The 25,384-nt window shown below is 37.4% G+C and overlaps 2 protein-coding genes across 3 annotated transcripts; both read right to left on the reverse strand.

Annotated features, from left to right (window-relative positions):
• Positions 1-4,339: 4,339 nt before the first annotated feature.
• On the reverse strand, positions 4,340-7,756 carry LOC124165808 (histidine-rich protein PFHRP-III-like). 2 transcript variants are annotated; one of them, XM_046543332.1, is made up of 3 exons: positions 7,589-7,756; positions 4,831-5,131; positions 4,340-4,788 (listed from the first exon to the last, which is right to left on the reverse strand). In XM_046543332.1, exons 1-3 carry the CDS (start codon positions 7,730-7,732, stop codon positions 4,601-4,603), a joined length of 633 nt encoding a protein of 210 aa, XP_046399288.1. In that variant the 5' UTR covers positions 7,733-7,756; the 3' UTR covers positions 4,340-4,600. The 2 variants fall into 2 exon arrangements, with proteins under 2 accessions (XP_046399288.1, XP_046399287.1); XM_046543331.1 differs by having other exon boundaries at positions 4,340-5,131.
• A 10,065-nt stretch (positions 7,757-17,821) lies between these two features.
• Positions 17,822-23,608, reverse strand: LOC124165841. Its single transcript, XM_046543369.1, has 2 exons — positions 23,443-23,608; positions 17,822-18,402 (listed from the first exon to the last, which is right to left on the reverse strand). The coding sequence occupies exons 1-2, from the start codon at positions 23,446-23,448 to the stop codon at positions 18,076-18,078; spliced, it is 333 nt and encodes a 110-aa protein (XP_046399325.1). The 5' UTR covers positions 23,449-23,608; the 3' UTR covers positions 17,822-18,075.
• Positions 23,609-25,384: the final 1,776 nt, after the last annotated feature.

Consider the following 25,384-nt stretch of genomic DNA (forward strand, 5'->3'; position numbering starts at 1 on the left):
AAACTCTACCAAAATTAAAAATCAGGCGATTTGAATATTGAGTTGGAATGTACTTTTTGGAGTAGGATTTTAAAGTCTCTAGAATAATGAATTAGATTATGTTTGTGGTATTACTAAACCTTTATTGGACTTTTGGTTGAAAGATAGCTCTTGACGGAACAAGCTGTACGAAGTGGGGTGATTGAGAAACGGAGATTATTGCAGTAAATGAAAAATGGTTTTTGAAACATGTGGGTAATGTATGGAAAAAGTCGTGATTTGATGGATGAGGCAAGAATGGGAATGGTGAATTTTTTTGCGATAAAGTGAATCAGAAAGTTTTGGATGGGATGTTGTCATTATCATTGACGGTGAACGGGTATTGAGGTCGGAAGACAGCGATAGTATTCTTGGGAGTGAGGGTGGAGACTTGATCCTGAATGCCTTCTTAGTGACTTAATCTTGTTTCGAGAGGGACTTCATTTCAAATACATCCTCATAACGAATCATATGGTTATGACAACACGAAAAAATCTAGTATATCGGCCCGTGTCTGAATTTTGATAGTAAGTGTCGCATAAATACTCATAAATTGGCCTGAGAAAAAATTATCCTGGACCGGGAATCCAACCACGGACCTTTGGCTCAGCAAAATAAACCGATTGAAGCTCTGGGTAGTGGCTTCTTGAATCCCAGATTCCCTCGCGTTGCCATCCATGATGGACATCAAAGGCCAATGACATAGCACTGTTGATTACAGGGGCGGATCTATGGGGGAGGGAGGGATAAGCCCTAAGAAAGAGGGCTATAGCCCCCCAATCCAATATCCAATTTACACTAGATACAATGGTAATTTTGTTCGGACCCCCACTACTGATGGGAGGTTACCCCCTACTTAGCCCCTCCTTGCCCCTATCCTGGATCCACCACTGCCGATGAACCTCAGTAAAATTGCTATTGGAATTAACGAACTTGAACAGCGTAGTGGTACGGTAATATCAAAGGTCTGGGGTTCGATTCTCGACCTGGGTAACTTTTTCTCATGGCAATCAATGTATATTTCGCCGACGTTCACGCGGAAGGTTTGCCATTATATCGAAGAGGTTTTTTCGAGTCATTGAGATCATTTTTGAACTCAGAGAGGAGTTTATATTGAATGATGTGAAATATTTGATTTTGTAAAATTCAATGGAGGACCGATGAGTCGGAGATCAAGGAAAATATAGATTGTGTGAGATACCGTTTCTTTGCACCCTGTGAAATGTTTGACTATCAAATGGCATATTGATATTCGGTATCTCGCGTGAAATTTGTGAGCTAAGTACCTGAATGCACTACCCTGAAATTTTTCTTTTGCTACCAAATCTGTCTGGTGTGGCATATTATAATTTCAAAACAGTTTGAAAAATCCATTTAGTTCTTTACTTACATATTTCTATGCATTCTGAGAGTATATTTGGAAAGACTTCTGAGTTTTCGTCCTTCCTTTATGATTTAGAGTGAGTTTCACTAATTACGCGAATTTAATGGATTGAATACTTGATGGAAGTTACTTAACTTATTCATAAATATTCCTCGAAACGCAGGATTTTATTCGTCGCCTGATGATAGGACCTGTAATGGCCGCGAAAGCTCGCTTGACGAAGCGTAATACACAGCTGCTCCCTAAAGCCTCCGATACTAGTAATTTGTTGGAGGTAAAATAGGAAGTCCAGGATAATCAAGGTTTTGAATCACCACGATCAGGGAAACGCAGAATAATTTTTGTGATATATCATTGTTTCATTTATAGATTCCAAAACAGAAAATGAAATGTAAACACGAGAATAATTGAGCTAATTGTAACAAAATGACTGTAAATAGCAAATATTTCTTGTTCGTATGACGTAGGAGTGTACATCTAGAAAACAGCTTACTGTTGCAATGGCTGAACATGGAATGCGAATATAGTCGGTATGGTCATGAGATCCGGGTTAGTGACCAAGACGATCCCCCGCCGTCCGAGGATTTCTGTGGGCGGGATTAAGGATGTTAACCTTACTCGAGTACAATGACCAGGTCGCTTTTTTTAATGGACACGTCAATGCTGTGTGTTACGGCATTAATTCAATTATTTTCCAGAAATTAAAGAAATTCATCACATTCACTGTATAAAAACTGGTTACTATGTCATCTGGCTCCGTACTGTGTTAACTCATAGATTAAAAAAATATATTTTAGTTATCACAAGATGCTGCGATTATATAAGGGTAGTAATGTTTCAACTGAAAAAAATACTCCGTAAAAGGTTAAGTATCATTTAAAAAATATAATATTCCCTAATGCGTGAGATGATTGAGGCAATGATAGAAAAGAAAAAAAGCGTTCTGTTAGAATTATAGTGCTTTTTGTGAATTTGTGAGAATGGTGGTCTTGGAAGTGATTAGAGAAAAACCCGGCTCATCGTTCTTGACTCTGAAATCAAAGGTTAAGTTCAGTCGATCTTAGAGTGGGTGCCTTTGTCCACTAAGAAACGTTTCTCCACACAACTTTGCGTCACTCCCTCCATCATAACATCAAGCACTTTTCTTCGGTATATTTATTTTATTTTGCGGAAATATAGGGACAAGGGAGTAAGGCTGATGTTTTGGACGAAAGGACGATTCACCACGTTTACTGCTCCTGGCGGTTGTGTCTCAACTTTAAACGAAATTTGGACTCTGAAATGCATCTATCGTAGAGGATTAGTGATGGCAACGCGCATTGGTTTGAAGAACCAAGGGTTTGTTGGCTCAAATAACTTAGGAAAACTCTGGTTTAGCTTAAATTTGAGTTATTGGGTTTCTATGCTATGAAGAATGGATCATGTCATAAATATGATTCCAATATGAGTAATACGTTTTTTTTCCAATGTGAGGAATCCCGATGGAGATATTGAAGCTGTTTACTTCGCATGGAAAACGGCAATTAAAAAAAAAACTTATACCGCTGCAAGTTGACTGTTAACATAATTATTTAGTTAAAGTAGGACTTAAGCGTATTCCTAGTGAAAATGGATCATCGTATACTTTGTTTTCAAAGGTTTCCGAAGAAACGGAATTATTTAAAGAAATGAATTTATTTTTACGAATGCCTTTCAATTGCTCCATATTAATGTCTCTCCCGCGCAAGAGATATGGAAATTGATAAAAATGTTACAAACAGCACCTTTTTTATAATAGTTTTTGGTGGTAGACACAGTGATATATGAAAAACAACTGGGTGTTAAAAAGAGCTCAAAGTTCTCTTACCCTCCGATGAACTACTTGCTTGTGAATAGTACTTCACGGGGCCATGGAATATCGTGAATTTATATGTGATTGATAGGTGGATGATAGTAATTAGGCTATTAGTTCAATGATTATACTGTAAATGTCTATAATTAAGGCAGTTCTTTGTGTATTTAGAGTAAAAAAAGTTTTTTATAGCTTGTTACCTAAGTAACAAGTGAAACGAAATTGTTAAAAACATACTCTATTTTGAAAAATAATTTTTGGACTTAAAATTGATTGTTTGAGGCGTAACTTGGTGAAAGCGATTCATTATTAAAATTAAAATGAACTTGTGCTTTTACATTAATATTTGTTATATTGTTTTTATTTATTTGTTATTATTATATATTATTATATATAATAATATAATAATAGTATTATTATTTATTTTTTATATAATATTGTGAATAAATATTAATGTGAAAGCACAAATTCCTTTTTCTTATTTTAATTTTGGATTTTTAGTATATTTGATTGGCATTTAATATTCAGTACTTTCTCATGCGCGAGAGGACAAAACAAGGTTAGTAGGTAAGTTCTGAAAAAGTTGTAATTTGCTAGTTGTGATTCTTCTGCCGTAGGTTTTGGTATGTGCTATCATTTTACAGTTGATTAATGTGGCGGATCAATTGCGGGGGGGGGGGGGGGGGGGGGGCAGGTTAATGGGGCTATAGATCCCCTTCCATTGGGCCGAAACACACACTAGATAAAATCGAAATATTTGGATGTTGCCACTTTGTGCAAAAGTATTTAGTTATATTTTTTTATATATTTACCTACTTTAACTAATTGAAATACAAATTAGCTCTAACCTTAGGGCCTATTTTAAACGGTTTTCGTATGTTACAATCCATTGGCAGATCCAGGGAAGGAGTAAGGGGGGTCTATAACCCCCTCCTTTGGTATCCAATTCACACATAATAGAATGGTAATTTTTTGTCACTGAATGTCACAGCGATAGGTACTGGTAGTTGACTATTAATTCAGTGATTTAGTTGCCTTTGGATGAATTGGGTTATTTTTATATACTCCTTCATTTGGCTTCCCATGGTAGAAATGAAACTTAAATCTTTTACAAATTGAGTTTATTTTTACAATGACATTTTTACATGCTCAGTATTTTTTTAAATATTTGGCAATCTCTCAGGTTGGTAGACAAGTTGATAACAGCATGCTGTTACAACGCGAGAGTATTCACTATGCATGAATGGTAGGGGTGGACATGATGAGAGGGAAAACGACTTCGGCGTCGAAAATCCCGCGCCATCCGAGGAACTGTGTGGGTGAGATATTAAAGCTGGTTACTCCTATCGGCGACTCCCTTCTGGTGCTTAGCCGAGAACGACGGCTCCGTGGTGGGCGGGGTGGGCGAGGACACCGTGGTGCACGCCGTGGTGTGCGACGACGGAGTGGTGGGCGACGGCAGGGACTGCTGCGGCGACAACGCCGTGGTGTCCGGCGAGCACCGGTGCGGCGACAACGCCGTGGTGTCCGGCGACAACGCCGTGGTGTCCGGCGACAACGCCGTGGTGTCCGGCGACAACGCCGTGGTGTCCGGCGAGCACCGGTGCGGCGGCGACGACGGCAGGGCCGTGGGCGACCACGGTGTGGTGGGCCTCGACGACTGGGGCGTGGTGCACGGCGGCGGCCACATGGTGCACGGGTGCGACGTGGTGCACGACGGGTGCGGCTGCGGCGTAGGCGTGGCTCTCAGCGGTGGAGTAGGCGAAGTTGCCTCCGACGCGGGAGGAGTGCACGACGGCGCTGTCGAGGCTTGGGGTGCGGACGACGTGGGCCACAGGGTGGTGCAGGAGGCCGGCGGATGCGGCTCCGAAGAGGGCGATGCAGACGAAGAGGATGGCCTAAGGGGAAAAAATGGAAGGGTCGAGAGTTAAAATCTCCAGCGTCGTCCAATTTGGTTTTTTTAGAGACGGGATATCGATTCGGACATTCAACTCCCCTAGCAGTTCGATTGGGAGCTCATAACATGCATGGTAGACTCATAGCAGTATTTTGTGGCGTAACTATTGGAGGATGAGGGGGATAGATCCCCACCAAAGTCTCAGAGAAATGAATAAATATTTAAAATTATTATCTATATTCTACAGCAGTATTTTGTGGCGTAACCTTTGGAGGATGAGGGGGATAGATCCCCACCAAAGTCTCAGAGAAATGAATAAATATTTAAAATTATTGTCTAGTTATTACTTAAAATAACGGCATCTGCTTTACTTTAAATTTTCTGTGGCAAAAGTGACTTAAAATGTATTTCCTGGCATGTCGTTATTCAAAAATTTCAAAAATTTTCAAACAAATAAAACCCCCATTGCCTGGAGGGGGTCGTCCCCTCAGGCTGACCCATTACCTCCAAAGCATATCCCTAGTTACGCCGCGCCGCTGGCAGTAGTTATAGTACGACTTAAGTCTTCTCGAGATATTCACCGGTGTTATTCGTTTTTATTTATAACGTTTTTATTAATTCAGCGAACAGCGCGAACTCAGAACTCAGGATAACTCAGAACCAGATGGCACATCAGTATTCTTACAATTTTATAATAATTTTAACTGTATCTCGGTTGTTATTCCGGATTTAAAGTTGTATATGGCCATGAGTTCGAAAAAGGGACACCAAAACTCGATTACGATCATTAAAAGGAACGTGAGTAAGAGTCATAACAACAAATTTGTTTTCATCAATGCTCATTGAAAAATTGTTTGAACAAAACTGTACTTGTATTCTTTTAAGTTCGCGATAGAAACGTTTTTTATAAAATTTATTTTCATTTTGTATTATTTATTTAACACCAACGTTTCGATGAACGACTCTGGATTTCACCCTGACGACGATGAAGGAATTGTTTATTGAAGCGCTAGCATTAAAAAACGAATTTAACATTTATATTTAGTTATAAGAAGTATAAAATGCTCAATAGTTTTTAAAAAATCAAATATTCATTCCTATGTTTGGTCTAGATTAAGGTTTTTATGCACTTAACACATCAAAATTCTTTGCTTTTCGTTTGTCTCAGAAATGAAAAAATATTTAACACTTTTTACCTTTGACATTATGCTATTTAAGTTAAATGTTACATTCCTACATTTTAAAGACTAAATTAGTCATAGATTTGGTTCAAGAGGTTTGAAATTCTTATTCAATAGTTTGTGATTGATCCATAACGTAGAAAGTAATTAATTTTTCTCAAGGACTGCGAGTCTGCACGAGTCTGTTTAGTACGCATGACTTGACTTTTAAGAGGGAAAAGGGAAGTTCTATAAGACAGGAGACCTTTTGAAGGCTCATGCACCCACTAGAAAAATCACGCATTGAGATTTGGAATGTTGCCATCTGCTAACGTTACTCCTCCAGACCTGATGATTGTAAGGTGAGTGGCAAAAACTGGAGTGAAGGTTACGGAGTGATTGGGGTGCAATAGGCGTGTTTCGGGAATATATATTGAGCGATTTTTAAATGTATTTACTTTTAATACTGATAACCGTCGGTGCTAATAAGTAATGGGGTGAATTTATTTAATTAAATACGACGTATGACCTAAGCATGTAAAATCTGATGATATCTGTTTTATGCGGAAGATGCCAAAACCTGGGATATATTTATGGTCATGGGCATGGTATTGAAAATCGTAAACAATAATTTAATTACTGCTTTTGAAAAGTAATGCTTGGCATTTTGTAAGATTTTTTAAAGTATACGTAACTGATTAAAGTTAATTTTCATTTCAGAAAGTTTAAGATTTTCTAGCATGATCTAAAAAGGTAGACATTAATTTTGATCCAAGGAATTGAATCCCGTTGAGAAGCCTATCGAATTTAATATTACATGATCCGGAAATAGACACCGAAGTTATCGGAGCACTCGGAGGTTTTTCACACCCCAGCTGAAAATGTTGAGGATGGAATAAAATTATAGCAGAGTAAATTCGATTGGTATATGAACAGTTTAACTGAATTCTTAAATTTTGAAAATATTTTGGTTAAAAAAAAATATACGAGTGCATAGTCAAAAAGACAGGTATTTTGGATCGCGTATAGTGCGTGTGCAGTACAAGCATTTTAAAATTAACTACTTTAGGAACATAATTCTGATTAGGATTATTATTAGGATTGTCATTTGGTATTATTAAAATATCATTTTCATCACATGCATTCAGGGAAGTATAAAACGCAAAAGGAAATTACTAGCCAGTGATTACAGTATGAATTTACTTTAGAAAAGATATGGACGGCAGAGTACTATGAGGAAACCATGTGGATGCTCGACTAATTTTTAAATTGCTAATCCGGGTTTAACCGTGACTCACCTTCATGTTGAGGTGTGTTGTATTGATCTGGGAGCTGATGTCGTCTCGTGGAGAACCCGTTGGCTTGTGTGACAAAGCTACGGCACGGAGAGCGGCTTTTATAGCGGCCAACTGGTGCACAAATGGGTGCTGCAATTCCATCATTACAAGAGTTCCGGGATGGGGAGATTGGGATGGGAGGGTGGGTCGCTCACTTACGTGTGAATTGTGCATGGTGGGACTTGGAGAAAGGGCTTCGCGGGGTTCCCTAGCGAGCGGACTTGGATTGGTTCGGGCCCTGGGGGCGTGGAGGCGGTGGGGACGTTTGTCCGTTGGCCGGAGGGAAGGGAAGGTTGACTAGGAAGCTGGGGGCTGGGACGAAACCACACCCTTTCACTCCAGACGGACGCAGTACATCACTTAGACGCACTAATTCGCACCACTAGGCGGAAGGGGGTTTTTCCGGGAGTCGACGGACGGTATCCCGATGCAAATAGGCGTTGTTTGGCGTGATTTCATTGGTGAAGGTCGTGGGGATAAGGGTACTCGTGCTCCTTTGTGGTCGCAGAAGAGAATGATTGCATGCAAAGGGAGGCTAGGGGGCAGCGATCGACGGCTTTTGCTCCAGGGAAGGATATATGCTTCTATTCGATATCAACGGAGAATTCTCTGGTAGAACACCGTAAAATATTCAGAAAAAGTTTGTTATATATATTACCCGCACATATTGTCGACGAGAAAATCATGTTATCACCCCATTTGCGCTTAAATCTAAAATGCTATAACCCGCAAAACCCACGGTAGCGTTCTGCGGCCTAAGTGGGACGGATTTATATTTCCGTACGATAAAAACCGAGAATCCTCCGAAAGAACACCATAAATTATTTAGAAAAAGTTTAGTATATTGATTACCTGCATAGATAATGGATGAGAAAATTATTGTATACCTACCTGCAATTTGGTTAACCTTTGACTGCAATACCTCGCAAAACCGCTACAAATTTTTCAACTATGAGGCGCGTCTTCCAAATTTATAAACGTGTATGAAAAGCGTTTTTCTTCGCTTCAGTAGTTAAAACTATATATGCCTATATTTACTCACTATAACCTCCTTTGTATAAAAACTTGGATCAGCCCCCGGTTCCCAGATTCACAGATAAAACAGAGATTCCAAGTTCTATGGTTCCTCAATGACTCTCCTTCTTGGTCATATTCTCAATTTGACTTGAGTCCTTTTCAATGTACTGCTTTACGGATACTGAGAACTTGGTGATGATAATGTTTTCCAATTACTTAACTTTCCCATACCCATTTTTCCAACTCTTCGCTCATTGAATACAAGCCTTCTTTCTTATTTATTTGGCAAAAAAACGCCCCTAAAATATCAGCGAGCATAACAAGATATTGCATTATGTACAATATTGAACTAGTTTACCATTTGATGAAGATCGGTTGTGGTTATTATGTCTCGGTTCATATCAGGAGATTATTTATTAAACGTCGTAATGCTCGTCGTATAAATAATTTAAATCGTTCCTTTTTCTATACCGTTTCCCTATAATTTGGTTCCTTTCCTTTCGACAAGACACTCAGAAAATTTTAGTGTAGTAAAAAGAATTTGACGCTGAGTTTTTAGTTTCAGTATGGAATTTTTGACGAGCGTTTCAGGCGTAGCAGAAACAAGGGGATTGCATAGAGGAGGCTCAATTCCATCCCATAGAAGGTTGATTTCTGTCCACTTCGGTCACATTTTAATCGGATTTCAAAAATGTCGCGTCGCGGTGGTAAGTGCAATGCCATCCACTTTTTTCCAATATTTTACATTGGAATGTTTTTAATTAAGAGGAATAGCATTGAAATTTTATGAATTGATATATCACATCAACAGGCTTATAAATTACGCATAAAACCGCTCATTCTTCCTAATTTCACCGTGATACTTAGATCATTTTGTCCGTCAGTGACGCGAGTGGCGACTTTTGTAAACCCATTTAAATGCGCGGTAGTTGACGACACATTTAGAGGCCGACTTGAGTATCCTCTATTGTAATATTCGTGGGCAAGAATCTTGAAATAGATAAAGTTTCCCTACTCCAAGGAGTTTTGATGCGCGTCAACGAGGCAAAAGTTATTCAAAAACAGCTTACATGAGAACTTAAATGAAGTCTGCGAGAGACGTCCATTCTACTTGCACTCTCACTTATTCTCGACTTAACCTTACTGTTCAAAAATCTTCGCTAGCTTCCAATTAATTGTTGAGGTGTTGTTCAGGGGTGGCATCCTACCTGAAATCTATGCATGCATGTCAACAATTTTCTCAAAGTTTAACTCTAGTAATTTATGTAGCCTTTTGTCTGTACCTACCTTATGGGAAAATGTTGAAGCTGGCCAGAACGTATTTCTTGTGCGTCGAATAAAAAGAAAATTTATTCAGCATACAACCGTTTTTTTTTCGGTCAATGGCTTTGTGATCGTTGAACTTATATTTGCACATTGAAGTAAGGTAATGCTTTTGTAAAAAAAAATTCGTCACTCTTAAGAGAATGTTTTGATTGACTTAAGCACATTGGCATCGATTACCTCTGTAGTTTTTTCATTAAAGTGAAAACATTGACGTGAGCTTTCAAGAAAGATTAAATTAGAAATTTTGTTAGAAAATGACATGATAAGGTATTCAATTATCATATCGTTTTTAGCTAATAAAATTTCCAATTTACTGTGGATACATACATCTGTTCGATCGCACTGTTGTACTTAACCATTCTGTCTTTTAGCTGTTGCGTAAGAGAATTTGGCATAGAAACTTTCAGAAAATCGAGCCATGGTTTCCCAATAAATATTTTAAGTTCAATTATTTTTAACAGATAAGTCTTGCAATTTTCCTATTCTTTTCTTCTTATATTCTCAATTATCTCCTTTCACAGTAAATCTTCATTCAAACTAAAAGTAATGTCGTTTATGATCCACTCTCGGTATGGAAATTTAGCCACCTGTATTCCCAAGGTACTTGAACTTAAATAATTCTGCAGGAGTTTGCTTTGCAGCTCTTTGTTTTTGTTCAACTCATTACGTTTATTTTTCTGCCAACCTTCTTTCATCTCTTTTCTTCCACGCATAAAGGATTTCCTTTGAAATCCTAAATTTAATTTATAATGTTGTCCAGGTGAATGGTTAACTGTGGGAAAAGAGTTTTTGAAAGAATAATATTCATTCGTGAGAGGAAAATTTTCAAAATTTCCCATTCCGATACTCCGCATGTAGATCACATATTGTCATGATAAATTTGAATTTATCGCCATGAAATATCGTTTTAGTCCTCTAAATAATAAATAACGGGGGATCGGGTTGGTGTGGCGGTCAGAGTGTTTGCTTCTCACCCCGTGGGCTCGGGTTCAAATCCCGGCGGCGGCAGAGAATTTTCTGAGACTGCCCAATCCCTACTTGAATGTTGTGTGGAGAAGGTAAATGAGAATCTATCTGAAACTAGCTTCCAAGCGCAACACTCCGTCCGTCGGATGGGACGTTAAGCCGTGGTCCCCTTGGCGCCTTTCGTTAAGAGCTGGCTAATGCCGACGCCGGGTTTCTTTCCACCCTTCCTGACCTACCATTCACACATGGTTCAAATGACCTAAGCTGTCGGTCGCCTCCACCAAATACCATACCAATAATTAACGACAATTTTAATGGCATTATTTAAAAAAATAATTGGAATAAATTTTACCTGCATTCAAATTCACTGCATAATTTCAGATAATTTAGCATTAGTATCAAATAAGATATAATAAAAGTTCAAGCATTTTCCGTCCAATAAAATCCGACACTTCTTCCGGCTTTTAGGTTTTAGTTTTAGATAAATCTCATTTAACATCTCTTTTGATTCTTGTCCGCACATTCAGAAATTATTCGGTATACTGTTTAGTTATTTGATATAACGAATATCAAAATAATAATTCTATAATTAAAAAAAACTGGCTGAACCTTAACCAATGCTGTGTATATTATTCAGGGCCAATAGCAAGCGAAGCTATTTACATTAACAGTCACCGCATTTCTCTCTCGCGTGTCGCGCGTAAAAAGCGCTGTCCATTCAAGATTGGAGGAATTTCAAGGTGAAGGCGCTCTTACCCCGCAGCAGGAGCCTTGCTGTGGGTCCTTTCTCTTCGCGGGGAGCGGCCGATCTTACAATCACTTTCACAGGAAGCGTTCTCCAACAAGGAAACTAGAAACGTATTGCATGCCTTAGTTTTCTGCTGTGACTTGATATTAATGCAATGACTTTGCAGCGTCAATTGGTTTGATTTAATTGCGCAGAGGTCCGTACATTATTGTTAATATATGTCCAGTAGTATGCCTTGTCACTGTCTTTTTGCACCATTATCCTAGGTTGATTGGGTTCTTCGGCCTTGACGGTTGCACAAGCCTTTAGTTTATTAAGTGTTCCTGCTTTCATACAGTGCTTAGATCGGGGTTTTAACCTTCCTGGGCTTGGGTGTGTTTATCTAGTGTTGAAACGTTCTCTACATTAAGTTTTCTTATATATTTTCTTTAATTTATTAAACGCAAGTAATCAAGATTTTAACTAGTTTCCTTGTTCAACATGCAATAAGCGTTTATCCATGTACTAAAAAAATAAATACATTTTCTTAGTACATTTAGCGAGTCTTTTGGTGAGCAATAAATACAAAAACGCTATCCAATGGTATCCATCCCAAGTGCATAAATATATTAGCATTCTTATAATTAATTGGAGAAGGTGAATGTGGTAAAAAAATAGATAAGGGCGATACTAATGGCCTATTTATTTTTCGGGAAATACCGTTTCCTTACGGATACGATGGCTCAGGGTGTAATGCGTCATTTAAAATGACGTTAATTGGATACATTCCATAATGTATAACATGCACGAGGCCCTATATTTGAGTCCAACACCTGTCCCCGTTTGGGCAATTGTGTAACTCAAATGGTGGGGCTGTAAGTGATAATGAGCCTTAATTTTGGTTTTCAAGCCAACTTATGGCCTGTTGAATTTATGTAACTACGTTAGTTCCGACCGTAGTTATGGCCTTCAGACGAAAGTAAGGCTGGCCTTAATTACTACTCTGGTTTACGTAATAGACCTAACGGTCGTTCTGTTAGCTGTGGCTGGATCGATGCATAAAGTTCTGGTGTTCTTTGATGCAAGTCTTCCAACCTTTAGAAGTGCCACACTTTTAATGACACTGTAGAAATAGGTCAATGATGCTTTATTGCACATAAAATCGCCGCAAACCCTAAAGTGGATATTAATCCATATTTATTTTTAACTTCCCGACACGTCATTAAAATACGGAATTAATTAAATTAGCATCAAGTTGCATTTTATATCAGTCTAGGCACAATTTTTGACGGGCCTTATTTTATTTAACGTGTTGAAGCGTCAGGAACCCCCATAATAGTCTAATTTTATGCGCCAAGGAGTGAAGAAGTGAGTTTGTTTCTGTTAAACCTGAGAAAAAATTGCGGAAACGTTATTATTACGTTGAATAAATAATGGATATGATATTAGATGCCCAAATAAATTGGAGGCGGTTGCTGAAGACAAAATGAACAGATTTGGTGCGAGAAGGCATGCAGAAAAGTAGCAGAAGAAAGGGGTTTGCGAAACATACGCAAATTAGGACCCGTTTGACAGGCTGCTTGACCATTATATGCATAATAATAAGGTGAGAAATACTGGGTGCTCCAAAAAGAATATACGTACCTCAAATCCATATATTTATTAAACTTTACGACATACGAATATGAAACTTTACACACATATTTAAGAACCTCTCAAGTTTATATTACAGATGTTCAATATGTCCTCTATCAGCGATACGAGCAATATCAAATCGATATTCAAATTCCTTCTTAATACTCGGGCAAGCATGTCCTTGTCTCAAAGCATGTCACTGATGTTAATGCAGCACGGATACGGTTCTTCACCTCATTCCATGAATGTTCTGTGAGAGTGTTGGTAAATAAACGTTGTCTTTATCGAAACCCCCCTGGAGATGTCACAGGGTGTCAAATTCAGTGACTGTGGAGCCTAGCTGAGACATGCTAAGTCGCCAGCTCCTTGACGACCATTCAAACGGATCGCTTGAGTTTCATACAAATATTCACGTACTTGGCAACTAAAGTGAAAAATGAAGTTATCTTTGTGTAGCCTCGGAAAAAGTCGGGGTGAAAAGATCGATATTTTGGATAAAATAATAATTTGTAATGCGTATATTCTTTTTGAAATTCTCTCTAATGGAGGAAAACATTGCAGGAAACGTTTCTCACGGTAGTTAAAAACATTAAATTAGTTCTCGGGGAAGATCTAGATCCACATTACACACTGTCCCGCCTCAAAAGGCGTGTGGCGGTGGTGTTAGGACACTACACGTTAACTAATACAAAAGAGAATGCTCGAACGAAACTACGTCAAGCATTTGTTAAAGACCTTTATTATTCAGGTAAAAATGATTTCCCATACCTATTCGTACGGAAAAATACGAGGGTCGCTCAAAAAGTCCTTAGAATCTTCGAGAAATCGCTCTGATAGTATCGAAAATTATTGTTAACCAGAAAGCAGTACTTTTGCCTAGTCAGCTGCTGAAGTTTGAACTGTATTCATCCCATAGTTTTATTGTTGTCACCAATTGTAGTAAAAAAATTTCATTTGTTAATAAAAATGGGTAAAAGGGAGTTTTGTGCGGTGATCAAATACGTATTTTTTGAATGTGTTTACGCTCAAGGAAATCAAAGCTGGGTTGCATAAAGTTCATGGCAAATCTGCTTTTGTGTTTGGAACTATTTATAATTGGGATATAGTTTGTCGGGCCTGGAAATATAGTGGTGATCTAGAATTGAATTCTTCGTGTCGGTTTAAGATATCTATTCTCATTTGGTCAAGCAATGTAAGCTGGTGTAAAGATAGAGGGTTTCAGTGTAATAATCTTAAGATTGAAGTTGGATAATGAAAATTTATTGAGTTTTCAGGAAAATTATACAGATTATTTACATTCGAATGCTGCAAATCAGTTTATATTTTGGAAGATTTAAGCTTTCTCAAATACTGGTATCCAATCGAGGCTCATTTTTTAAAGTTTGGGCATGTTTATCTCCTTGCACACGCATTCCTCCGGGAAATCTAAAAATACCATTTCACAGTGAGTCTGAGATCTACTAATGAACGCGGAAAAAAAAATAGCGATCATTTTCTAATCGAGGTGAACATATTGGAATTAATCGTTCTTTTTTGACCTTCCTACATGGGATAAAGGTATTGTTAATGCCTTTTCTTTGAGAACTGCAATTATAACATTGGGAATTCTTCTCCTAGCTAATTCAAACCAAAAAGGTCAAATCAACACTTCTTTACGTACAAACTTATCTGAGGTTTAATAAGCAAGTAATAGAATAATTTAGGGGCAGTTATCTTTCCAACATTTTAAATCTTAAATTATGATTCCTCAAAGTAAAGAGCTAATTTTGCTATCTTAATTCGTAATACCATTTTCGTAGGAATCCAATGCTCGATAGTTATGGAGCAACTTTCACACTCATCCTTTTATCGCAATTATCTACTGATATATCTTTTTTTTAGAAATTTGTATCATTCCTTACTGCTGCCAAATTTTTTTACTTATGAAGAAATTAGCGGATAGAAAGGGAATCATTTTTTTATTTAATTCCAATGTATTATGCTAAACTTAGTAATTTAGTAAAAAACTTAGTATGCCAGCTTCACGTCGAATTTTTGTTTTCAATGGCTAGTAAATTTTTATTCCTGTATTTCTTTACAATTCAAAAAGCTCGATAAATATTCTATGGGCAATGAATCGAAGTGTCACTAAAGTCATCCGAGTATCCTTAGAGTGAATTTTTTCAGATAAATGGGTTTCACTTTCAGAATTATTTTCTATAAAACACTTTTTTTAATTAGAGACACGATAAAAATAAACTATTTTATATGTATTCTCAGCTTGACTGAATAAGCCATTCCTCTCCTCATGTCGATATCATTTTTTGAGTATGGAAGTGTGAAATCCAACAATGGTACATATGATAAGAAGATCTGATGAAATTGATCATTTTGTCTTCACTCCTACTTCTAGTCCCATTGGCGGATTAAGGGGAGGGGGGTAGGGTAGGCTGTCCCAAAAAAACACTTTTTTGGAAATTCCAAAATCGTCACTCGGATTTCGATGACCCTCGGGTATACAAGGATAGGCAAAAAAATATTTTCGAAAAAGTTTAAATAATTAGGTAGCGAGGGGCGCCTAAATACCAACACCCTTAATTTATCATACGATTTCCCAAACAATGTGAAATTAAGGGTAATCAGGGTAAATTGTGGCCCTTTGGGCTAAAATTTCGTCGGTTTTTGCGTATCTTTCACCGTTTAGGCTTTGCGGCCCGCGTAGCCTGGCGCCAAGAGTGGCGCTAAGCGATGCGGCTCGCGCGACGCGGCGCAACTGACGGCTGAGGCGGTCCCCCTCCCCTCCCACACCCCTCCTCCTCACCTGCCGTCGCCCGCCATGTTCGCATGCTTCAGTGACTCTGTCTCTCTCTCAAATTCAGATTTTGAACTCCTTTCGTAGACCAAATCATGTCGGCACGTATGGTAATAATCAATCTTATCCTTATTTTGGAAAATCGTTATAAATTTGTTAGCCTACTGAGAAAATTATTCAACAAAACCAGGTTTCAGTTGAACAAGCTCTTTCCTCGTACCCCCATTTAGCATTTACCGAAGTTGGGAAGCAATCTGCAGTAAATATTGCTTTTGTTCTTCGTCGTTTGAGATACTGATATTAAATTCTGTTATTAGGACCACCACGGCTGAGACCGTCTCCCTTCGCACCCTATCCTCCTCACTTATCCAATCCTACTCATGTCCAGAAGCTCTTTCTCCGTTATTTGTCCTGCCATTTTTCGAGACTGAGATACAAACTGCAACAGATTATGCTTTTGGTCCTCACGGCGCATTTCCTCACCTTTTGCGAATTCAATGTAACAACACGGACCTCTGGTAGATATGAATCATGGAATTTACTGAGGCGCTAGGGTTAGCAGCAACTATTAAGGGTTCTCTCATTGACCCTCCATAGTTTATAACCTTCCTGCCCCGCCAGACAGGGTTTTGAAAGTTCTGATGTCCAAGCCATAAAATCATTTTTCTGCGAAAGGACAGAAGCTAATACCACTGCTGTAATTGGCTAGGGGTAGGGGCACGTACCCACTTTACGTTCGTTATGTTTTGTGTATTACAGAGGCTCAATCATTTAATTTCATATTAAATACTTTAGTATTGAAATAAAGAGAATATTTCGTATATTAATTGCTGTACGTTGTTCTTAATCTCAAATATGAGAAGACCATTTGCCTGTTAGAGCTTTGTGCCCCCCAAGAAAATCCTGGACTCGCCCTTGTCAGGTCCCGTTCTTTAATGGACTTATGGAAATATTTAGATAGCAATGTATGCGGTTTTACCCTCTTCATATTGTGATACTTGGTTTACGTAGTTACGAAACCGCGCACGTATGACCGAGCTCCGACACGAGCTTAAGTCAGTGGAACGAAATATGAGCGGTAATAATTTTAGTGCTGGTGAGAAATAAAAAAATTAAAAAAATAAAAATCTCACATGGCATTAGATAGAGTTTGTATTATTTAACAACCGGCCTCCCTCGGCATGCGCAGCATTATAATCTTAGCAGCAAGTCTGTTTCACGAAACGTAAAGATTGACGAACATTTGGAATACATTCGGAAAAGATGATTTAGAATTCCAAATATTTACGTTGAATTGCAAGCGCATCTTATCTCGGAATCAACATTGATTGTGGCTATTAAATTCCTTGGTTGGCTATGTTGAAAGAATGAATTAAACTTGGCCAATACCATTCCACCGCATTAAAGTTTATCCTCACACCGTACTCCTTTGTAGTCAATGACCTCATTCTAGTCGAAGATTTTTAAAGGCGTCAGTAAATTTAGCTGCTTCCAGGCAAGCCAATAATATCATTATCCTCTGAGAGGTGTTTTATTCTCTCGCTGTCTGTGAACTGTTGATGCTGAAGTGACTCATTGGAAGACTCAAGTTCAATGTCAAGTTACGAATTTTCATAATTTCTGAGTCTGAGGGATTACGATGATTATCTGAAAATAGGCTTTTGGGATTCATGATTAACGTACCGAAGTAGCAGCGATTGAGTCGTGATTCTAGGTCTCAATAAAATATAAGTTTAAATAATAATATTTATTAACAAAATCATAGTTGATACATATATATATATCTCGTGTTAACAAACTTGGCATTCAGGAGAGATATCATTGTTTATGCTGGTAATCCGATTGGGATCAATGAGTGTTGCCAACATTCCTGCACCGGAGAGATTTTTTTTGCCCAATGACGTTGGTGTTGAGTGGTTAAATGCCCTCCATATCGTTAACGGAGAGTATAGTTCAACAAAGAGCCGTTCGATAGCGTGAGTGTTCTTAACCATGATGAACTGCGAGGTGGTGAGCCAATGGGTGGTAGGCTAATCCATGGTGCAGTCCGTAGGCTGCGACGCCGTGGTGAAGGAGACCAGCGTGGTGCACGCCAGCGAGCCCGTGGTGTAGACCTACGACTCCGTGGTGCACTCCGAGCACTCCGTGGTGCACGACTGGGTGGGCGGCGACCACTGCGCCCTCAACAGTCGAGTAGGCGAAGTTTCCTCCGACTCTTGAGGAGTGTGTCACGGCTCCAGGGATGACCACTGGGTGATGAAGTAGACCGGCGGATGCGGCGCCGACCACGGCCAAACAGACGAAGAGGAATGCCTGCGGGCAAGGAATAGAAATTATCAGCCGAGGAGATCGAAGTAAGATTATGCTCTAGTAAAAAATAGTTATTCAATTTAAAGAGAAAATTTTTAGTGACTTACGCACGTTAGTGTCAACTACTGCCATTGAATTTTTACTTAAGCGCAGGGATGCCGACTTACAAAAAATATTGGGGGGGCCCAAACCGGGGATCTTGCCCCAGGAAATTTTATAAGTAGTCAGTTTTAAGTTTTTTAAGCATATTAGAAGAGTCATATGATCAACATTAGAACACTTGATATCTGGACACTGCGGGGAAAATCAACAAGCCTGACACAATTTTTCCTCACACCCATAACGAATTTTGAGGGAGCTCGGGCCCCCTCAAGCCCCATGGATTCGGCGCCACTGCTTAAACGAAAACATTGAAATCAGCATCTAGATAAGTTGAAATTTAGTTAGAAAAAAGAAAAACAGAATAATGTATTTCATTATCTAATATTTTTTTACCAATCAAAAATTAGAATTTACTGCTAATGCATGAGTTCGATCGTATTTTTTTAGTGTAGCCTTCCTTCGTTCAGCTGTTACCTTAGCTTGGAAACTTATTGCAATTCAAGTCATGGTTAACCTAGGAATAGTTTTTGTTCAACTGCTATTAACAGATAAAACTTCCAATGAGCATTCGATCGAAGCCCGTTCGGCATCCAAATGCTATAAAACCCATTCCCAAACACTGACTCTCTCACTAATTATTTGGGTGAAGGATGCGGGTTAAAACAAAAAGTCATATGAAGAACCCCTACTAAAATACTCAAAATATCCTTCTCTTCCATACGCAAAGTATAAAGGAATATTATGATCGGAAAATGAGGAATCACTTCAAAATGACTCAAACATTTAAACAAGATGAGCTGCTCAAAATAAAAATCTTTTATTGTATTTATTGCTGATCCTTCGATTTCAGTGGACTCAAACTCGGAGTTCATAAATATCCATATGCTGAGGTCCTTTTGAGTTCTTATTGCTGAAGCCATTGATCTCCAGTCACGGATAGACAACAAACCACGTCAATTGGCCAGGCCATCTTTCCGTTGGTTGTCACATTCCCATAAAATGTAAAAGCTATGTAACCCACGTCTGACCAATGACTGACCTCTCCCCTCTAAAATCATCTGAAACCCTAGAAAAACAAAACACAAAATACCAAAATTACTGAGGTTACGAGAAATAACAACTTTTCTTTTCTATAAACACACTTGTACTGTCGTCAACTAGTTGTACGGTGAAATAAAATATTCAACATCCATTGGAAGGAATATAATGATAGCTGTATTCTCGATATTATTACGGAAAGAGATGATTATGAAGTTCGTGAACAATTGGGAATAGTAATAACTTTTTATTTCACTACGTTGAATAAAAACAGCAAAATGTCATATCATTATCTACCATTCCATTTAAAAAGTACCATTGAAAAAATAAATTGAGGATAGAAACACGACATTGAGAAAATAAATTGAAGTGGAAGGGGTTGAGGAACAGACGGCCGATAAAAATTATAAGAACAGGGAGAGTGTTCATAAAAGGCCACAGGCCTTTTCCGTTGGCCGACCCTCCACGGGTGAGCGAAAGCGAGTATATGTTTAGGTACCAATTCTTTCACTCACAAACTCTTAAAACAATAGATATATTTGTAACAAATGGGTAAAATTATTACTTCCTTTTTTAAAAATAACCTGGTCTTTATCATTGAAAAATTGAAAAATGAGACCCCTATTTAATCTAAAAATGGTTTATAAAATTCATCTTGGTGAATTTTTTTCTCCTCTTGAGTTCGTGAATTTATTTTTCACGTATCCTATCCACGGTCATAATTTTTTAAAGAACAGGAGAGCTTTCAATAGGGGGATAGGAGCCTTTGGTTCACCTCTTGTTTAACGGATGATCTACAAAGTAATGCCTAATGTTTCATGGATATGCTTCAATTGACCTAGATTGATTTAAAATTTAACAGTTGTTATTGAACTCGGTGTCTCGACGAAACGATAATAACTTTCCTTACCAAATTTCTTTGATAAATGAACTTCCAAAAATAGCGATAGTACTGAAATATTTCAAATAAATTACCAAGTGGGTCTAAATTATGTTGATTATCTTTTCATAGACACGCATTCCTTAGAATACCCTAGAGCAAAGCTAATTCATTCGGGCTTCGAGCAAAACTACAAGGAATCTGCAAAGCAAATTTTTATTCACAGTTTCAATTCCAGTGTATGGGAGTTATTTTACCTTATGGATGTTTTGCAAGATGCATAAAGTTTGATTAAAAACATTAAGTTGGAGTCTATCTAATTCTCTATCTATTTCTCTATCTATCTAATCTATGGAGTTAATCTAATCCTCTATTCGAGCTGACATTTCTCTGAGTTCTATAAATTGAATAGAAATTAGAAAAGATACAACCAGAGTTTCTCGAATAATATTTCATTTGGGATGACAAAAAAATATTTTGAATGCATATAAAAACCAATTACCTGCTGAGAGACCCGAAATATGTGTGGGAAAGTCATAAGTAAAAGAGAATTAAGTTTGAAACTTCATTGTTGTTTGCGGAGCTGCGAATAAATATTACCTCATCAAAAACGGTAAAAAATGAAATCATTTCTTCCTTATAGTATACGAGAATGAAAGAATTAGATTTTCCCAGAAAAAGACGTCCCGTTATTAATAAAAAATCTCCCAGATTGACAATCTAGTACGGTAGCGTAAGAAATTTTTAACCTTTAATACGCGAATATTGGTGATTTGGAAAATTTAATATAACAGTGAAATAGAAATTAAATATTGAAAATTAGTCTTAGCAGCTTTAGCCGTGGATTCTGTGAGTATTATTAATGTAATTTTTATGATTTTTTAGCAATAATGTAATTTTACCTCACCATGAAAAAGTATGTATTTCTTAAATCACATAGTATTGACTTGAAGGCTTTGTCGAAATTAGCTTTTGCAAAGCGATTGGATAACTGTGGTCAAAGACTGGTATTGCACTTAATTTTTTAACGCTATTATTGATTTGAATGTATGTAATAGCCATTTTAGGTGTCACATGAAGTCTTATTGGTAACTGCGTGTAAAAGGTAGCTGCTAATTACTTGATATTTTGAGTCTGAGTTGCAGTTTTTCCTATGGTTCATAGGATTCGGCTCGGCTAAACTGAACCGATTTGTATTCACTCCTATCGTGTTGGGGAACTATGGAATTTTCATTAGAATCGAGTTTCAGTTGTATACTTTGAAATTTACGTTTCATATTTGCTGAAGTTAGGCGATATACTACTCCATAGATCGAGTGCCCAGCGCGATCGGGTATTGAGATCATCCTTTTTATATCCCGGGGCATGGTTCGCCATGAAAGGTCCATCAGAATTCATGATATGAGGTAATTTAAATTTCTGAAAAGGGATATTGGACTTAACGCCAATATTTGGCAGCTCGTTAATTACTTCATTCCGCGTATGGCTTCAAATAGAATCCATGATATGAGGCAATTATGTAACCCAGCTGCTAAACGTAAGGTATATTTTTGAATGTGCTACTAGATTCCCCATTTTGGCTTTAAAATATGCCAGCACACTAGTTCCAGGGGGGAAAATAAACGCTTTTCATCATAGAATTTACTGTAATTGGCTGCGGTTTTGTATTTACAGAGAGAGAGCTGGCCTTCACGAAATCCTAATTTTATAACACTTTCGGAAGCCGATTTTGAATAAATATTTGTTAGAAACGTTTCAAATTAATGGTAAAAAGGTTGCAAAAAAGCTGGATAATATTTATTGATTGTTCCATTATTTTCCGTGCTATTGAGGATCAAATTATTTAACACGTCCAAGCTGGATGCGATGTTTGATTAACGCTGTTAATTACTATAGCAAAAAATATTCCACAAAGTTGAACAAAGAAATAAGTAACAATTAGCGCTAACTTAACCGGTAAATCACTGTAGGATGAAAATATTTATAACCTCAGTCTTTTTGCCAATCTGCATTATTAGTGCCGTGTTTATCGTGATTTTCAGCTCTGCTTACGCTTCCCAAATCAACGGGTGTGAAAAATTCACCATTTGTGATTTAATTGGGACATATTGGCATCGAAAATTAGGCCACGAAGGGAGCTCTCGTTTTAAATTTTGAATAGCATATTGCTAAATTTGCCTTCCTGATGGCAAAGAGAGCTCTAATCCATTTAAAGTGATTATTGCAGTGTCAAATGTATTAGCTACGGCGACTATTTTCCTGTTTAGAATTTTTTTTCCATCGTCACAACATTCTCTGATTGAATTATAGTAGCAATGTCCATAGATAAGCAGAAGAAATAATATTCGAAATATTTCCATTCGAGTGAGTTTTTGAATGTTGATAAATTTCGCAATTGCATAACGAAGTACCGGAGACAAAATTAGTTGAAGCTACCGAAACCATTTTGTCATTTCATGATGTAAAAATTAAAAATTAGTAACTGCTGCCATCGCGCTAAGCAATTTATATTTTGTCTCTTAGAGATACGTTTTTATGTATGCCTGTGTATATTAGTAAATTTAAATTTTCTTATAGTTTTCCAAGTTATAGTGCTGGTTACTTTGGAACGTTGAACTAAATTTCACAAGAAAAGTCAGATCATCTTCATACCTCAGTCCGTGCAACTACTGTATGATTACGACAAATTAATTTGATTCGATCGACATCAGCAAGTTTTGGTTATTCTCTGTGTCTGACATAATGTTTCTCTAAAAATATTAAATATAGAAATTATAATTTACTAAGATTGCTCATAAGCATAAAAAGGATTATTATTATTAGATTCTTGAATATAATTGAAATGTTCGAAACAGATTGAGTCATAATTATGGTAAAATATGGGATATACCTTAAGTCCTAATTTCGAAACAGCACTAAGATATTTCGCCGCTCGTGGAGTGTATAGTGCAATGCTGGTATGACAGTGAACTCACTTAAGATCGCCACATGAGAAAATGTTTTCTAACGTGAACGCCACTTACCTTCATGGTGCACTGTTGAGAGAATGAGACCTTGCCCTTGCTTGATCGAGAAACTAATCAGCCTCGTCGAGCGAGATGTCACGGCCTTATATAAGGTCTGGTACTATCGCTCAATGCTCACCCGTGGTTCAAATTCCGGACTCACACCTAAGCTTGGAGTTGTATCCTATGATAGCCACGCCCCGTGGGTCTCTGCCGCAATCAATGGATGCACGCAGTGTCCTGTCAGTATACTAGAACCATATCTAGCAACTGCTTCAGAATAATTCGCCTCGAAGGACAGGCATGGGCGTATGCTCCAGGCGAAAAGGGGCGGTACTTGGCCAACGTCCTAATACTACCTGAGGGACATGCTCGGTTTTCAAGTCAACAAGAATGCATTTGAAATCCCTGTTGCTCATTGCATCATAGCGTAAACCTTCTCATTTCCACTGCTATTATTATTTAGTCATACTCAAGGTCTAAGAAAAATTGCGTTTAAACTGAAATTTAAGGGTAGATTGCGATATTTGGTAGAACTGTGTAACAGGAAACATAATCACAGATACGCTAATATTGTACAAATGTTCTGCAAATATTTGATGGTGCATCCAGGTTTCAACACTACATACTCTGCCAATCTCAAAGGTGCGCCTTTACAATTTTATTAATTTAATTGTAAAAATAATCTTAATTAATTTATTTATAAAATATAAATGTTATTAGCTTATTCCAGATTTTTAATAATTAAATAATTCGTGGAAGATAAAATATTATTGTGTCTGTGATTACGGTTAATTAAAACTGAAGTACTTGTGTATGGGTTATTCATTCAATGTAAAATTATAATAGTAAGCCATGCCACTTCCGTTATAAGTTGCTTTCCGCGTGCAAGAAATCTTATAAGAAAACAGATAAGGCCCAACATATTGAATGAGAAGAAATTAAGAAATGGAGTGTTAAAAGTGTCATCTCACATTCTATTACCTGCTTCAAATTATTTTTACTTAAATTACGATTCCGCAGATAGAATTAGTTTTTTTTCATGTTGTTTATGAATATTGTAAGCTATTACTATGCGTTCCTCTCAAATTTAATTCATTCACTTATCCTTCAATCCGCTATTTCGCCAGCTGTATCGAAATTATCTCATTTGCACTTCATTTCTTTTGCCCGAGTCTTCTGTTTAACGTATCATCAAATACTGGAATAAAGTTACAGTTGTTTAAAAGTTGGTCCTGTGCTTCTTTGATGATTTTATTTTCTTAACGGCTATTCTTTCGTAGAGGTACAAAAAGGAAATTCTGCTTTATTTTAATTTTTCGTTATAATTTATTAAGAAACATTAATTCAATATTGGTAGGTAGGTATCCTATAAAGTGATATTTCATATACATTTTTTGCCAATTTACTTTGTGGGCACAACTCGTGTCAATCTAAAATGAATGGCAAGTAAGCTATATCTGTCATTTGGAGATATTTTTATTTCTTATTTATTTTTTAAAAACATTTTATTTTGTGAATCCGTGTGTGTTGTTATTATTTTAATTAACAGCGCTCATGATTTTTCAGCGAAGTCATGCTACCTCTCGATATTGCATAAATATCCTTGAAAGTAATGCATCATCAAAAGATTCCATCAAAATTAGGCGCAAATAGAAAAAATAGCAAAATGTAATTCGCCTCTGATAATTCGTATTTATTGAAGCGACTTTAAAACACGACCTTTTCCTCTGCTGTCGCATCACTTTTATATCCTCATTCATTAAACTTGCTCATGCCAAACATTGAAGTCATTAAAAAATACTTGAATGAATTTATGACGAATACCTAGTGAATAACAGAACTGAAAAATATTTTTTCATTCTAATAAATAAAAGGAGAAATTTGTTTCCGTGAACAGCAGGCTGAAATTTTAGCATAGGTGTGACAACCATATAATTTTGTTTACATTGTGCTTCAT

This window comes from Ischnura elegans, chromosome 9 (assembly GCF_921293095.1).
Source record: "Ischnura elegans chromosome 9, ioIscEleg1.1, whole genome shotgun sequence".
Lineage (NCBI taxonomy): Eukaryota > Metazoa > Arthropoda > Insecta > Odonata > Coenagrionidae > Ischnura > Ischnura elegans.